The following is a 17,564-nucleotide window of genomic DNA, read 5'->3' as shown; positions in this document are numbered from 1 at the left end:
TCCCTCCATTGGAATTGGCTGAGGATTAGTGATGACTATTATTCAGTAGGGTATCTTAAAAACTATTGAGCTACGAGTTTCAATTAGGATGAAAATTCCTACATAGGCAAGATCAATTCCAATGATAACACATGTCCCTTCAATGAATATCTCTCGTCATTAGGACGTCTTGTCAAGAATACAACTACCATCTTCAAACAATAAGAGTTCAGGGAAACAACAGTCCTCTTAGCATAATTACAGGTAACTTGTAGTACTTTTAGGTGGTACTCAGGTCAAGACAGCTTTTCTGACAATGGGATCAACTTCATCACAACATTATGTTACAAAATTAGTCAAGCCTGATACATGACACATGATCTGGTGTACTCCTACTTTGTTTAATATGGAGATTAATGTTGAGAAAATAACACTGTGAGATAAACCATTGTAATCCTGTACTGTTTAAGAAATAATAATAATAATAATATTTATTTGCCATAAGAATCACAAAAGATTATTGACAATGTCATTTAGCTGCTAAGTAAGCTTAGTCATGAGTCCATCACATATTCAAACATGGTCAATCAGTATTTTATAATCAATCAAACACAATATTAAAAAGGATTACAAATTACAAATATTATATGTTAACTACAACCTAAAAATATTTACATAACTAATACAATGTAAGATTACACCTTGTGAAAATCCAAATCATAAAATTCCCTGCATAAATCAACATAATGATTTTAACATAATAACCCTCCATTTAACTGATACTATCCAATATAAATACCAAACAGTACCCATCAAATACTCCGTCAACAACAGCCTCTCTCCGCATCAGATAAGTATACATCCTTCAAGCAAAGACCAGCAAAACATGATTAACAAAAATGGTGATTTGTAACAGGCCTCGTGCAAAGTTCTAAAAGTCTATTGGATCAATGACAAAAAAGTCATCTAGTTTATAAAGGGGATGTTCTAATAGCCAGTTATAAAACTTGTTTTTAAATTGCAGGATTGGATATTTATCCATAAGTACCTTTAATTTATTGTAAATTTTCATAGATATAATGGTATGGCTACTTTGGCATTTACTCAGTCTAGAAAACGCTATGAGGGCTCTATCCTTATTCCTTGTATTATAGTTATGAATATCATAATTATATTTATAACTACTTTTATTTTTAATTGCATATAGGGTTAAGTCATAAATATAGAGATTAATTACTGTTTGTATTTTCATTTTAATAAATAAGGGTTGACAATGTTCATATTCTTGTGAATTTGTTAAAGCCCTTAAGGCTCTTTTTTGGAGTATTAATATTTCTCCTATTCTGCTACAATTTCCCCAGAGTATGAGCCCATAACGCATTATTGACTGAAAATATGCAAAATATGCTGTTCTGTTATACGATTCCGGGATTTTATTAGTGAGACTCCTCAAGAGATAAATGATTCTATTTAGTCTTGGATTAATCGAGTCAATGTGTTGGCTCCATGTTAAATGGTTATCAATAAACACTCCCAAAAACTTTTGACTGCATTAAGGTAATCAGGATTCTCAGGGATATTATTTTTTAAACTAAATATAATTTTTTGGGTTTTATCTTGATTTACAAGAAATCCATTGGCATTGAACCATGTGGTGGCATCCTGAAGAGCGTTTTCAGTTAATTCTTCCAAAGCATTAATGTCTGCAGTGAAATTCACCAGAGTTGTTTCGTCAGCATATAATATAGTTCTGGCTTTTATAAAATCAGGGAGGTCATTTATTGATATTAAAAAGAGGAGAGGTCCTAGGACTGATCCCTGAGGTACACCGAAGTTGACTTTTAGTTCTTGGGACCAAATACCATCAATTAGAACTTTTTGACTTCTATTTTGTAAGTATGATTCAAAAAACTTAAAGGGGGAGTTTTCAACACCATAAAACTTAAGTTTATTTAAGAGGTAGTCATGATTGACACAATCAAAGGCCTTGCTCAGGTCACAGAGTGTGGCCTGAGCATAGGCCTTGTTTTCAAATGCCTGAAAGGCTTCTTGTACTAATTTATCTATTGCATCTACAGTTGACATCCCCCTTCTAAAACCGAATTGTGTTACATTAAGGTAGTTATTTACTTCAAGATGCATACTAAGCTGGTCATATACTATTATTTCAACAATTTTGGATATTATTGGTAGTATTGATACAGGGCGGTAACTTTGTGGTGTACTTACTGGCCCTTTTTTGTATATTGGACATATCCGAGATATTTTGAAGTTTTTTAGATGTTTTTAAGAAGTACAGCTACAGTATGTAATGTGCCATAAATCTAACTATCCTGGGATAAGTTGTGATCAAAATAGTATGAACGATTTGCATTACTTCATGGTTTGAGAATGAACTATAAAGTATAGCATTAATCTGCTCTTCCCTACATTTAGATGTCCGTTAGTTACTGAGTTAAAATAGGTCTGCCCTTTGAAATATTACACACATGTAATGGACTAAAATATATGAGATGCCCATTTCTATTTACTTGGGAAGTAAATTGAGTTGTAAGGTACAAGTAATTTAAACCATCATGTCAAAAGTTGTAAAAATTTCTTAATAACTTTGAATTAAAATGTGTACTTTCCAATATTTTTGTTTCTCAAAATGGTTGAACATCTTTTTTCTAATGTTAGCCAACAATACTGATTTTGCGCATCATAGAGGACAAGCCTACAGACCGCTTATATGAAATTATTGAAATACTCTACAATGATCCAATACCTATTGAATTTCAGAAACTATATACATATTCTGTGAAAAGTTAGCAAAAGAAATGCATTATGGACTGTTTCGTAACTTAGGTTCAAAGAATGGGACTGTTGGCTTTCAAACAAATAGTACAAAAGTTAATATGGTTAGAAAGTGCTTGAGTACCTGCTAAAGGTGACCCCTGATTGACCTGGAGAGAGCTGTTTGCTGAGGTACAGAGTCTATCATCTGGACTACTGGGACCGGCTGCTTCTTCTGCTGTGAAAAATTTTTGTTACCAAGATTAAATTACATTTTTGAAACATTTTGGTGTATTGAGATTGTATGCTACATATCAATGTTATTTTGAAGTATTTGGCATACTCCATCTAAACTTGTGTATTTTGAAATAGAAGAAGGACAATGCTGAAGTTTCCATCTTGACTTTTGTAGTGTTGACTCTTGTTTGTCAATCTGCATATGAAAGGATAAAAGGATTTCACAAACTTGTCATAGATATTGTTATTGAATAGAACACTATGTTTTAAGGAATCATCTATTATCTTCTTCAGGAGTAAAATATTAATAAATAAGGTTAAACAGGCACAAAAAATGAATTAATAAATTTGCTGAAATAAAACTAAACAACAGACAAAATAATTTGTGCATCAATCTGAGCGTGACATGACATTTGTTAACCAGTGGCATGTCACATACAACCTCAATTTCTAGTCCACATTGCAGAAATGTAAAATATTTCCACACCTGTTGATTTTTTTTTCTCTTAGGACAAGAAGCTTATAAATTGCACTTAGTCCTGTAAGAACCTTTGCGCTGCTTCCGGAGTGATAGGATATTCAGGATGGGTAAGGTTAGGGAGTAGGGGCCGCTTCCTATCGAGATCCATGAGGAAGAATTAGGGCACTACATCTCAAAGTCATCCCGGAAGAAGGGAAGGCCAGCTCTGAACCAGCCTCTCCAATCAAAGTAAGCAGGGGGTGGCACACCCTTGTTGAGGTTAACAAGAGCCTCTAAGGTAAGGGAACAAACCCCACCAACTCCAACAGTCATCTTCCACAGTAGACTAAACCTATCGAATTGCCCATGAGCCCCAGAATCTCAACATGTGCGGTTAGTGATGTGCCACTACTGGACATCCATAAGGTTGCCCAGATTGAAGTGGCACATTGGCTTTTGCTGTGCCCAGTGGTGGGTTCAACTGGTAGGTATAAACCAGCCAGAAGTGATCCCTGCTGTACCCAGGGAAACCATTTGGATATCATATAACAAAATATTTACTTACCTTGAGGTTGAGGCACTGTTTCTCTGTTGACTTCATCTGCGACAGACAAGGATATACGAGAAGCTGTGGAGCCCTTGTCAGAGTACATGAGATTCACAACTGGCTCAGTTCCATGCCTATAAACATAATACAAATTAATCTTCTTCACATAGGTCATTATATCATTTATGCCACCTAAACAGTAAATACGACAAGAATAAAAAATAAAATGTATGAAGTAGTATTGAAGAAATTATTGTTTTAAATGAACTAAACCCAAAAAATTCAATATAATCTTACAATTATATTTCTAGCTAAATAGAAACAAACACAATCCAAATTTTCTTCAAAATTACCTCCACCCAACAAATTTCTCTCAGATCAAATAATACAGATATCCAGAAGATTGAACTTTAACCGAAAACTAACAAGCAGAGCTATAATAACAGGAGTTATATTAACATTCAGCTTATTTATTTCTCTATTTAGACATATAAAGCAAATTTTACAACAACCAGTTTTTATGTCAGAAAGAATAAAAAAGTTGTTGGCACTATTCAACCAAAATGCAACTTTGAAAATTCATAACTTCAAAACCTGTGATCTGATTTTTTTACCAAAGACCAAAAAAGACCAGATTTTCATACAAGATACTACTGTTTTCGAGTATGTAATTTTAGAATTATATGTAAAAAGTTGTTATTAAATTACTAAAGGTACTCATGTTATGAATTTCTATTCCTACATTTTTTCTAAATAGCGTTGAACAGTTCTCATAAACTTAGTAAAGTATAAACATGAGATAAAATTATAAAAATAAGTAATTTCAACCAAATTCAGAAATTTAATGCATTTTTCACATTTATGACAAATCAAAGCTGACCTCTCAATGAACCCATGTCTCATGGTAGACAACTGGTCTGTGATGGTGTTGAGATTATCTCCACTAGATGATGAATTGGGTGCAGAGGTAGAGGAGGAGGCAGGTGTGGAGGTGGAGGTGGAGGCAGGGGTTGATGTGGAGGGTTGACTGTCCGAGGGAGGAGAAGGTTTTACAGCCACAAATGATGACTCGAAGGAAGGCAGCATCACAGTATCCTCTGCAGGTGTAGGTGTGGGACTGGCTATGGGTGGAGACCACCGCACTTGAGAAGATCCAGTGACCACATCTGCCGAAGGCGTTTCCTAGATAAGAAATCAACTTTAAAAATAATCAGTAAAAGAAATAAGTAATTATAAACAAAGTTTTTATATATATATTGAGGAGGAAAAGTTTACAGTATGAATTCAACATACCAGTTGTGAGCTGGAATCTGAGTATATTTCCTCAATGGAAACTGCCACGACAGGAGCTTCCGCCTCTGGATACTCAGGGTTTCTTGCATTAGAGGCATCTTCTGGGCGATCACTGCATAGTAAAAATAAAACCATAAGTATTTATTTAGCCTATTACATGATGTCGCAATAATACTACAAGTATTTTACATTCCAACTATCCAAATCCATTAACTTATCATAAAATTTAACATAACACGAATAAACAAAGAAACAAAATTGATTAAACCCATACTTGCCATTAAAAACAACATTTGTAAACAAAATGCACCAATCTATTCCAGCCGAGATATGCGCGATAGTGGACTAATGGCAACAAGGAAACCTTCTCGTATTAAAGTTTTCAATTTTAAGTTTCTGACATTGCATTAAGATGATGGAAGACCCAGACATGCGCTTTGCTATTGAAAAATGTTGTCAACATGATGAATTTGGATAGTCAATGGTATTGATATAGTCACAATAGTACAACACAAACATTGAGAAGTGGTAACTGGACCATTTTCAGAAAACGATTCAGTAATTATTGTACTTACACCTTATCACATTTTTGAACTAACTTTTTTAAGGAAAATGTCCAGTGAAGCCAGCAACTTTTAGCATTCAATAGAAATAGAAGTGTTATTGTAATAATATTAGTCCAAATCCTCATAATGCACTATGTTGGTATTGTATTGTTTCTGACATTGGCTTTCTTATAGGAAAGAGAACAGAGATTACTAATACTGTCAATTCTTAAACTTAATTCTCGTTTCCTTTTTTCCGGTTCTTTAAAACATTTCAGTATTTAGAAACAAATGCTTAAAGAAAAAAGAACCTAGACATCAATAATTCAACTAATGGATAAATTTTATATGATTTGATCAAAGTGGGAGTAAACACCTATTATAACTATCAAAATATTCATGCACAAGAATTTTCACAAATACTTGAATAAAGTAAATGCAACATCTGTTAGAAAAATACAACCACTGAACCTAACGAATGGGTAGTTTACAGATTGTGGAGGAGTTGCTTTACAATGAATAACTAAGAATTACCATTCATTTGGCTTTTCTTTAGACCTTTCCATAAATTTTATGATATGGCTCAACAAAGAACACATCTTATGTCATTAACTATACTATTGTACTTCTTTATCTCAGTACAAAAGTTTGAGAAAAAATCGCCTTATTGTCAAAGGGAACATCAAATCATCCTCTTTGTAGTGCACTTACCGACTATTCTCTTCAGCATACTCATTGTGATCATCCTCTCCACCATGACTCAAGGCAGCCCGGGTGGCCGGGTCATTCAACATTCTCGAGAGAACATCGGTCATGCGCTGCATCAGCGTAGCATGCAGTGTCGGTCTTGCTTGAGCAGCATCTGTTCAGAACACACTTTTCTTTAATCGTGTATTATTAAGGAAAAATTCTTATCTGTATTGAGTCAAAGACAGTCTTCTTCTTCATATTCTAGTGTAGACCCTCATTTAATTGGATGCTCATGATAAACAATTTATAAGAGAGATTTACACATGGTCCTGTATGGATATGCTTTCAAAGTTCTTTGTTGAGAATGAATGAATAAAAAGAAACAGACTATCAAGGACTTTTGCAATTATTAAATGTTATGAAAAATATCTAAAATCAACTGTTAAATTTTCTCTTAATTAGATGTGAAATTCTTACACATAATGTTAAACTTACAAGGATATAACACTGTGTTTTACTTGAATCTTTTGTTTAGCTCCATTTAACACTCCATTTAGCTGAGTGCATATTAATCGATTTTTGAGACTCACCTTTGATATGAACTAGCAGCCTGGGGAGGCACAAGTAATACAAATCTTCAAAGAGTGTTGACAATACAGGAAAGGGCAATAAGATTTCTGAGTGGTCTAATACCTGCAGAGAGGCATTCAAAGAGTTCAAGTATTGACAGTAGATTTGCTGCACATCCTTGACATTGTCCAGTAATAAAGTCAGACCAAACTAGGATGGCAGACCAACGTCCCTACAACACCAGGTACACTCTTTGATTCTGAGTGACTATATTTTTATCTTAACACATTCGCTGCAGGTGACGACAATTGTCATGCAATACTGGCGCATCATGAGGATGACAACAATAGCAGACATCTGCTTACTCAGCAGCCATTGCCTCAGTGTGAGCCTAGCAGTTGCCGTGGAACATTGTGCCGTTTGCCGTGTATTGTGCCTGTTTCATACGTTGTTTATCCACAATCCGTTTGTGATTCACAATTTTCGTTCGCTGGCTGTGCCATATTGTTTATTGTGTGTAGTGTATGGTGTAAGGTGACTGAGTATGTGTGTTTATTATTGTATTTAGGCAATACGGAACACGACAAAGAACTAGTGAAAGACTATGAGTGAACAGGACGATTCCAATTCAAGTTCAGAGAGTTCTGCCGACGTGAGTTCAGTCCATGTTTATGGACTGTTTTCAATTTATTACAAAAAACAATTTTTTCATGTTTTTATTTGTTCAATTGACAATGTCTTCCGCGAGTGACAGTCATTCGGAGACCCAGTGTCCTGCACTACTGACTAAGCGGGGACCAGTGCCAGTTGCGGCTGACAACAATTGTTGTCACAGTTATAACGTCACCAAATATGGCAGTGGACAACCTTGTAGAACCTTTTGGGCTGCTCTGAATTCATTTTTGGTAAGTTAAAAAAACAATATTTTCCCGCATTAACCATGACCGGACAAGTATTTTTCAGTAGTGAATGTGTTAATATTTGATGCACAACTGTACTCTAGGTATATGTAAATAAATACTGATTGATTTATTTCTCCTCCTGCTTGGTGCAGTGTCTGAAATCTGACACACTGTCACTGACTTGACTCCTGGAATCTGGAGTGACAACTGTCTGAAGAGATCCAAAGTAGTCGGTGACAAAGACATTCAAAACAAATTCTTTGCATTGTTTCGACATCAGAGAAACCTGGACCACAAAAAAGCTCTGACTGTTTTCCCAACAGTCTCCCCAGTGTGATGTAGATGAGTTGTTCTCAAACTTCTGATAGCCTATAGTACCTGTGCTCTGGCCTACATCCCGCTCAGGACGGGCGTCGGGCCCAGTGTCGGACCAGTCTCCCCGCAGCCTAAGCCGCCTGACTGGTGGCAGTCCACTCGATGGCTTGGCCATCTCCTCCTCCATAGCCTCATCACTCTCCATCACCTCAGGCTCATATTCCACTGTAGTCTCATCCTGAGCAAAACATTACACAGTACATCGTCAGAAATCATATTTAGGTACATTATTGGTCTCTTAGATATAGTTTAGTCATCTACGAGAGTGCCCTGCAAACTTTGTTAGCATGTTACGAACATTATAATTTCTTATGAACTAATTTATCACAAAGACATATCTTAAAATGTGTTGGTTTGCAAAGAAATTCAATACCATTGAGATATATAGCATATTTATAAGGTTTAATTTATAGGTACATAAAAACACTAAACTCATGATGGAAAAACCAATAATCTGACTTGACTTAAAATAGATGATAATATTATATTTTCGGGCCACAACCTCCAAGTTCTTTAGTGGAAAAACACATTTACGATAATTTAGATATGTATATTGAATAAAAATCAATTTATTGACCTTATTCATGTTCACCAATACACAACTGGATTTTGTATGTATAAATGTCAATCTTTTCCCAAAATCCTGTTATCATTCTATTTTTACTCTTTATGAGACTTTCTTTTTTGTATCTTCTTAATCATCTTTATTCACCCATTTCTAGGTCTTACATCAAGTTTATCCTCTATTAATTAGGTTTCACATTTTCATCAAGGTTTCCTTCATTCTTATCAAACCATGTTTTAACATCTTAATAATAGGAATTACAAAACTTTGTTTAATTGAACAGTATATATTTTTTAATCTAAATGTTATATTTCTTTATTGATTAACTGTATGGATATGCCATAATCTGTTTTTGCACTCATTCTTAATATATCTGGCACCTATAAATTTTGTATTAAAAATTTAATTGTTAGTTGTGAAAATTTACAAGTTGACAATTATTACAATAACAAAATGTCATTGAGTACTTATCTTCAAACTTCAACTTAAATACAACTATTTGGAATACAAAAGTATTTTTTTACTCATCTGTTTACAGTCTTTTAAATAATTCAGTCTTATTTTTCGATAAACAAAATATATACGATAACAAAGAGTTGTAAAGGAAACAGGAATTTTCCAGATATCTGCTATTGTTCAGTGATACAACAAATTACAGTAACACTAAGTTTCGAGATGTGCAATCTGACCTCTTCCTCACATGAATAGCTAACCTAACACATAACTATAATCGATTATGAATCTTCTGAGGCTGCAACCCTGCACCCAGACCCCTGCGACCATCTACCTGTCTTATTATGAGCATGGGTGCTCAACAGGCCTGTGAAGTCAGCGTTACAAACATGAGAGACCATTAACACGTTAGCTGCCACGTCGGGCCAAATGGACCGACGCTCTACATCTTTAAGAGATTGCACGTCGGGTAAAGTGGCCCGACAGCATAACAATGACGGTACCCGCCATTTTGATTACCTTCGTGCCTGTGCTGCACCCTGACGACTCAAACTGAAACTGATTGAACTATGAAGAGTTCTGCTACTAACAGAACGTTGTTTGTTGTGTTTATTTTTGTTATTAGTGATATGAATGAGATTGCTACATTGGACATTTTTGTCGGGCCACATTGCCCGACAGGTATTTTTATCGGTGTTAGAATATAAAATAATAAGGTTTTAGCCTTATTATTGCTACCAGGAAGAATAAAATATATGATTTGTTATTTTACAGTAAAAAGAGATTTATTTCATAAGTTTCACAAAAAGTAAATGTAGTAAATAAAAAGTTGTTATATTTTTTGCTTTCCTTACAAATACAAAATTACCCTATACAAAAGATGAATGAAGATATACTATTTGTGTATAATTTTGAAGCATGTTTCACATAAAAATGGTTTTTCTGGACATTAACTGCAAAACGTAGTTACTTGTGTCAAATTTCTTGCTACCTTACGTCCTTTTTCCTCTGATACATTTTTGTAGCACAACTTGCACACCTTTCTTTGTCGGCGTTTTTGTACTCCTCCACCAACAAAAGCAGATGACGTCAGGTAGTGGTGCCCTGTAGTGGTCACATTTAGAATGCGTGGCTCTTCCTGCACGTTCATCAAGGAACAGGCCAATTCCTCTCTAAACTTAGTGATAGAGACTTAGTTTTGTTTTTTTTTTATTATGAGATGTAGTGTGGTTAAGAAAATTATTGTAGGCCAACCAACTATTTACCACTGCATTTCCAAGAAGAAGTTCTTCAGCTAGTTTGTGGAACCAACGCATTGTCTTCCGTACTGCAGTGTTATATGATGACATTTGATCGGATACGTCTATCCCAACCTTCGCCTTATTGTAGTCAACGATGACTAATGGCTTCATTACATTTGGCTCTCCAACTTTTTTTTGGTCAAGGACGACGTACTCCGGCCTATGGAATGTGGAAAGCATGTGTACCTCCCTTTTGTCTTTCCACTTGGTAACAACTAAACCATCTTTATTTTCGGAGCAAACCATTTCACCTTTACTAAGTTTTTGTTTTAAAAGGTTTTTTGGTAGGCCTTTACGACTTTTTCTCACGGTACCAACAAGATGTGTTTTATTTGACAACAAAGCATTAGCCAATTCTACTGATGTATAGTAGTTGTCCGTATATAAATTGTGGCCTTTATTTAAAAAGTTTGTCATGAGTTCCAGTACCACTTTAGTCGCAACAGATCTGTCTTTTGTCACTTCTACAGTACCTTTCCCCATGTATACTTTTACTGCATAAGTATAACCCGTTTTATCACACAGCTTGAATATTTTTATCCCATACTTGTGGGCCTTTCCGGGAATATACTGCCGGAAACCTAGTCTACCACGAAACGGCACCATAGTTTCATCAATAACTAAATCTTGCTCTGCTACTTTCAAAGTGAAGAATAAATTGTTTAGTGCTAGAAGCAGAGGTTTTATTTTACCAATTCGCCCATCTCTTTTGAGGTTTTCATTACCGTTAAAATGCCAGAAACGTAAGAGTAACTGAAACCTGCTTCTACTCATTATTTTTCGGGCAACTGAGAATTTATACAAAGGGTTTTTTGACCAATAATCACTGATTCTTGGAAGTCCTACTAAACCCATATATAAAAGAAGGCCAATAAATTGTTTCATTTCCCCATGATTGGTATTTTTCCAGTCTTTTAGCCTACTCTTAGACTTAGTCGCAGCTTTGAAATTACTTAGCTTTAATTACTAGCTTTAATTTGCATTATGATTAGTTTCTACAACCATAAGTTCAACTACTTCATCTGTCAAGTAATGACAAAAAAAATCTATTGGTTTTCTATTGTTTGGTAAACAAAAATTAAATTTTGTTGTCTGAGTGAACTGAAACGTTTTCTGCTTACCCTCAAACATTTCCCAGCCCAAATCATTGTCCTTGGCGTTTGTAGAAATCAAAGAAGTACCTGTGATATCTGTAACTGTTCCATTAGCATCAGTAGAATTAAGTTCCATGTTTGATTCTTGATTGTCATCAGAGTAATATTCTGAATCAGTACCAGGAATAAAGTCTAGGTCGCTATCAGTGTCATCCGGTATATCACTAACCACCATTGACTCCACACTGTCATCATCACTTATTTCGGCAAACAAATCACCCGGGGAAGACGGATTCTCAATCATACGTTCGATTTCATCCGTAAGAAGATTATCACCACTCATTTTTACCGATCAATAGTATACATGCACACAACTATCGAAACATTACTTATAAAAAAACACAATGTAGGATTCCAGTAACAAAACGCGTCAATTGGCACTCAGCTATGTGGAAAAGGCAGGTTAGAAGTAAGCTGATGCAATTGCAGACAGAGAACTAAAGCGCGGGAATTATTCAGGCTGCACATCAACAAAACGGAATATCCCTGAATCAGGCGTCGGGCGTATAGGCCCGACGGCAAATGATTTATGTAATATATCGCCTTGTAAAAAGCTCTGTCGGGCCAATGTGCATGACGCTTTATAAACATAATAAATATACATAAATCATAAAATCATGTTTATTAGTAACCAAAGAAGAGAAAAATAACAAAAGGTTACAACAATTTATCTTTTAAAAATTTGGCGCTTTAGCGCTAAAACGTATTTTTCGGGGTTGGCAGCTATCGTGTTAACTGCACATGCAATTCAACACAACCAAAAACATTTCGAAAATTGTTTCAACTTAAAAACAATTTGTCATTTAGAAACAAACCCTGGACATCATTTTGCTTATTTTTGGAATCAGAATATTTATTTCTTTTAAATCATACGTTATAACATGAACAAAAAAGCGACACGACATGAATCCTGAAGAATAATTTAAGAATATTTAAATCGATATCAGCTAATTTTAAAGTTAAGTAGCCTAAATCTTACGTTTAATATAAATCTCAATTCCTTCTTTAAAAATTTTGGTTTCTTAGTTAAGTAACATACACAAACTTTACAAATCCTAATAATATTACAAATGCCAAAGTGGTTTTGTTTGTTTATGTTTTTATGCAAACTTTTCAACCGATTCTACTGAAAGTTTACATGGATATTTTTAACATGCCTAGTATGAATATAAGTATTATTATTATTTCGAAAACCCCTCCGAGCTACGCCCCACCAATCACTAAGGTAGTGAAAAATCCTATATTGGTCTCTAAAGTTGTGAAATATTAATTTAAAAAGTTTGTTAAATTTAATAAACTATTCTATGTCATTATTATACTACAGTATAACAAAACTATCATATGTTTAACTAACTTAATTTCAATTTTTAAAATGTGTGTCAATTTATAGTCTCCAAACCATAGAAAAAAGTTAAAAGTAACAATTATTTATTCATCCAACCTTTTTTCCAGATGGTAAATTTTAAATTTGAGTTAAACTATACTTTAAACCGGAATAAAAAAAACTTTTATGACCTAAATCTAAACTGTGGGTTCACAAGTATCACAACTCTTGGATGAAATGTGAGATTGGGTGTAACAACTACCACCTCTTTGCACTCAAGAGAATAGTTCATTACAAACTATTAAGAACACTTCTTAAGTTATCAAGGGACATGCAGCAACCAAGTTGTAAAACATGGTGGATTTAGGAATAGAGTCCAAAAAAAAAAACAAACAATAACAATTTTATGTTTAATGGTCTTTTTTGTCCTGCCAATGTATTTTCTAGTGCAAGTACATTGTATGTAAAGACAGTTTTTGGAATCCTATGTGCCATTAGACACACAACATGGTTGGTGTAGTTCCTGATTTATGCGTGTTGCAAAGCTTTGGTATGATTTGTTTATTTTACCCTAGATTGTAATTACGTGTTAGGTTAGCTATTCACCTGAGGAAGAGGTCAGATGCTGAACTCAAATGTAGTGTTACTGATTTGTTGTATCTCTAGACAATGGCAACTATCCAGAAAAATCCTGATTCCTTCACAAACCTTCCATCATCAAAAATAAACTTCAAACAAAGAAAAATAGAACCATGTTATACCTTGATGCTAAACATGTATAGTTGTTCGGATGAGTAGCTAACCAGGACGTCCTCTCCCTGCGGTGAGAAGGCAAGAGACGTAATGCGGTACGATCTGTCTTCCATGAGAGGCGGCGTGAATGCTACGAATGGTCGAGGTCTACGGCCCGACGTTAGGAAACCTACCACAGGACCGATCAGGTTTAAGTAAACATATACATTTATAACTGATTTATTACATCAAAATAAAAATCACTGCAAATAAAAATGAAAAACAACATGTAGTCTTTTAACCCTGGAACTGGCCATCATTTTTCCCAAAATGGCAGGCACTTTTTGGTGATTTTGTAAGGGTTTTGTATTTTAATCACTGCTCATCTATTTTTTAAGATACAAACATTTTAAAAACATCAATGTCTTTAGAAATAAATACAGTTTCTCAAAAAAATATAAAAGTTTGAATCATTGAATATATTTTTATTTTTTTACAGATTAACGTAAAAATATTAGTAAAGAATAAATTTTTCTCAAAATGTATAGCACCCTCTCAGGTAATATGAAAGTTTTTAGAATAATTCTAAAATATACAAAAGTTTTCTTATATACCTCAATTACAAATTACAAAAAAATATTTAGGTAAAAGAAGTTTATTGGTACTTTTGGATAATATATCTATAAAAATTACAACATCTGAAAAAAGTTTGTATAGCACTATTATGTATACCATTGTGACATTTTGGAATCTAATGGATGAACAAATATTTTTTTCTAAGAGATAAATATATGTAGAAGAGAAAAATATGATATTTGTAGAAGTTTACATTGTATAAGATATTTTTATATGGCAACAAAGTTTTTTTCTATTTTTACAAAAGTCAAAATTGTGAAATAAATGCCTAACTTTTTTAGCTAACAATTTTCTTTTCATCCAAATATTATTTATAAAGATAGAACGTTTATTGAAGTTTACAAAAATGTACAACAATGTATTTTTATCTCTATTATTTTTTTGTTAAAAAAATAAAACAAGTGATGGTCATAGAAAAAAACGCTAATACCTTCAGAAAAAGTAAAAAAAAAATTACTTTTATAATAAATACCTTTGCATAAATTTAAATCAAAATTTTATTTTAATTAAAATTAAATTGACTACAAAATAATAAAACACTGAACCTACTTGAACATAGGCTTATTTTCAGTTTCACAAAAATCCAACCTATTCGCTAAAACTTAACCTAACCTCTACATTTTTCACTTCACTAATTAAAAACAAAAACAATAAACAAACTTTTATTTATACACACTAAATAACGAGAAGTCTAAAATATCCAAATAAATAGCAAGCAATACACTAATACCGGCAATGACGTAATAACAACAAAGAAATCAACACGGCAACCATGCGATGCGTTGTTCTTCTCTACTGGCTGAGTCGGTGATTGCGCAACAGAACAAAAATAAAATACTAGTTCATAGTCTTCGTTGTCTATTATACTGTTGCTTAGAGCAATTCTTCTTCTTTGTTTTGATATGATTTTCACTATTTCCAGACAACGATAAAGTAACAAAAATAACAAAATTTAATGAAGCTATTTTCGACGCATTAGGCATTTTGAGATTTTACAAAACACGAGATTTTCAAACGCTTATTTTATAAACATTTATTTTCCTACTGGCTATTGAAAAGATGTTTCTGAAAGCCAAGAATACACTGTTTTCAATGACGACACTTACGATCGTGTAGAACGTAAACTCACGACAGGGAATTTTTACAAACATACGGTAATTTTAGCGTGTTCGGAAATTACGCAAACAAATGGCGATCGGAAATGCGAACATCCAAGTTTAGAATTTTATAATTAAAGATTTAACTTAACTATAGAGCGTTTTATGATATAATATGAAACCTTGAATCATTATCTTTATATTTACGTATGTTTTACTTCAAACAAAGTAAAAATAGACTTGCTGTGAGAGATCATATTACGACATAGTTAATGCGTCGAAAATAGCTTAGTGCCATTTTGAAACTGTAGTTAATGCGTCGATAATCGCTTAAAGCCAGTTGCAGGGTTAAGAGTAAAATATTTTAATTCATTAGGTGTAACAATGCTGAGAGATATTAATTTGGTTTAACTTACATAAATTAAACAATATTTGTTAGTTTTAATGTTTTTAGAATTTGTAATCCTGACATAAAAAGAAATATTTTAAGAATTAAACACATATTTACATGAGAGGAAATCTACACCTTATGTGTGTACAACATTTACAATTCACTTACATATTTTTAATTGACATTTTTTTTTAATCTACATACTTATAACCTTATATTTCTGGACTTACAGTTTGAAACAATCCAAAGAGAATTGATTTTTTGTTTATTTCACCAGATTATGCCAATGCATACTTATATGAACAAAAAACAAAATGCCAACTCTTCAAAACCACAAATCAACCATAAAAATGTGGTTAAAATTATAATGAAAGTGCAGTTGGATAGAAAACTATGCAGATTTTACAAAATTGATGTATTTATTGAATTTGTTTAAATATTTGTAAGCTTATATTGTTTTTGGTTTATATAAGTGTATGTTTATAAGTGTATGACAATACCATAGTAGTGTAACCTCAGTGTGGATATAACCTCTTTGAATTGCTTCAAACCATAAGTACAAAAATATAAGAGTAAAATCAGAAATTCAACAACTAGACTCAGATAGAAATGTTATATAAAGCATGAACTGTTATTTTCTCTTACCGGAAGATTTGGTGCCGATCATTCTACGATCAAATATCCTAACCGTGCTGTCAGAACAACCCACTGCCATCTGATACGGCCGGACATTGTTGATCGAGACTGCAGTGACAGCTCTCTGACAGAATACCAACACATCCTGGGAACCACAGTTATGTCAGCACTCATTGCTTGAAATTACATTATGATTGTTATTGGTTAAGCCCAATGTGTTGACATTGTTTATACAGTGAGTATAAACTATGATCCTAATATTGTTTTAATCTTCATGCAGATGTTTACTGAATCCTTTATAACGTACACAATACATGACAAAACCCTATATTGTTATAATCTTTAATTGTAACTGAATAATTAATAAATTAACGATGAATAGAAAACATATATACTTAACAGAATAAAAACTTTATAAGCTTTCAAATACCGATTTTTTTCATATTTAAAAGCTAATGCCAGTAGTAGACCCTATGGATTCCTAGGATGTCCAAGATTAGTTTGTAAAGAATTTAAAACAGACAATAGTCAACAAAAATAGCCTCAAAATATCTCTTGATGTCATAAATCTCAATAAATTTTCTAGAAGCTAAACAACAGACCTCTCACTCAAGAAAATCAATAGACAGCAAAATTTGTGCTCTTGTCTCCCTCGAGCAATGATATCGATTTCAATACTTCAACAACACATGGTTCTATATTTTGTTTTCAAACATGATAGATCATAGTGGTCGGAATTTTGTGTCTATATGTGCGGCTTCACGCGCCAATTTCTAAAAGTTGATGAGTAAGTTTATGCATGTCTGCCTACCAATAGTGTACTCTTATTTTGCAAGTATACATTTTTCTAACGTACCTAACATTATTTGATAGTAATACTATTCATGATATTAGCAAAAATA

General features: G+C 33.4%; 1 protein-coding gene across 3 annotated transcripts in view; it reads right to left on the bottom strand.

Moving 5' to 3' along the window:
• LOC124359739 (DDB1- and CUL4-associated factor 6-like) overlaps nucleotides 1–17,564 on the bottom strand; it is a 48,524-nt gene that overhangs the window by 16,004 nt on the left and 14,956 nt on the right. For 2 of the 3 annotated variants that reach the window (XM_046812736.1, XM_046812738.1), the window contains 8 exons: nucleotides 16,672–16,807; nucleotides 13,932–14,092; nucleotides 8,377–8,551; nucleotides 6,548–6,698; nucleotides 5,292–5,403; nucleotides 4,879–5,180; nucleotides 4,017–4,132; nucleotides 2,900–2,992 (listed from right to left, as the gene is read on the bottom strand). In XM_046812736.1, the coding sequence (XP_046668692.1) occupies nucleotides 2,900–2,992; nucleotides 4,017–4,132; nucleotides 4,879–5,180; nucleotides 5,292–5,403; nucleotides 6,548–6,698; nucleotides 8,377–8,551; nucleotides 13,932–14,092; nucleotides 16,672–16,807 (1,246 nt within the window). The remainder of the gene's footprint in view (nucleotides 1–2,899; nucleotides 2,993–4,016; nucleotides 4,133–4,878; nucleotides 5,181–5,291; nucleotides 5,404–6,547; nucleotides 6,699–8,376; nucleotides 8,552–13,931; nucleotides 14,093–16,671; nucleotides 16,808–17,564) is intronic. The other variant, XM_046812737.1, reaches the window with a different exon arrangement.

Source organism: Homalodisca vitripennis, chromosome 4, assembly GCF_021130785.1.
Source record: "Homalodisca vitripennis isolate AUS2020 chromosome 4, UT_GWSS_2.1, whole genome shotgun sequence".
Taxonomy (NCBI): domain Eukaryota; kingdom Metazoa; phylum Arthropoda; class Insecta; order Hemiptera; family Cicadellidae; genus Homalodisca; species Homalodisca vitripennis.
Note: the sequence above shows the minus strand (reverse complement) of the source record. Positions and strands in the feature narration are given on the sequence as shown.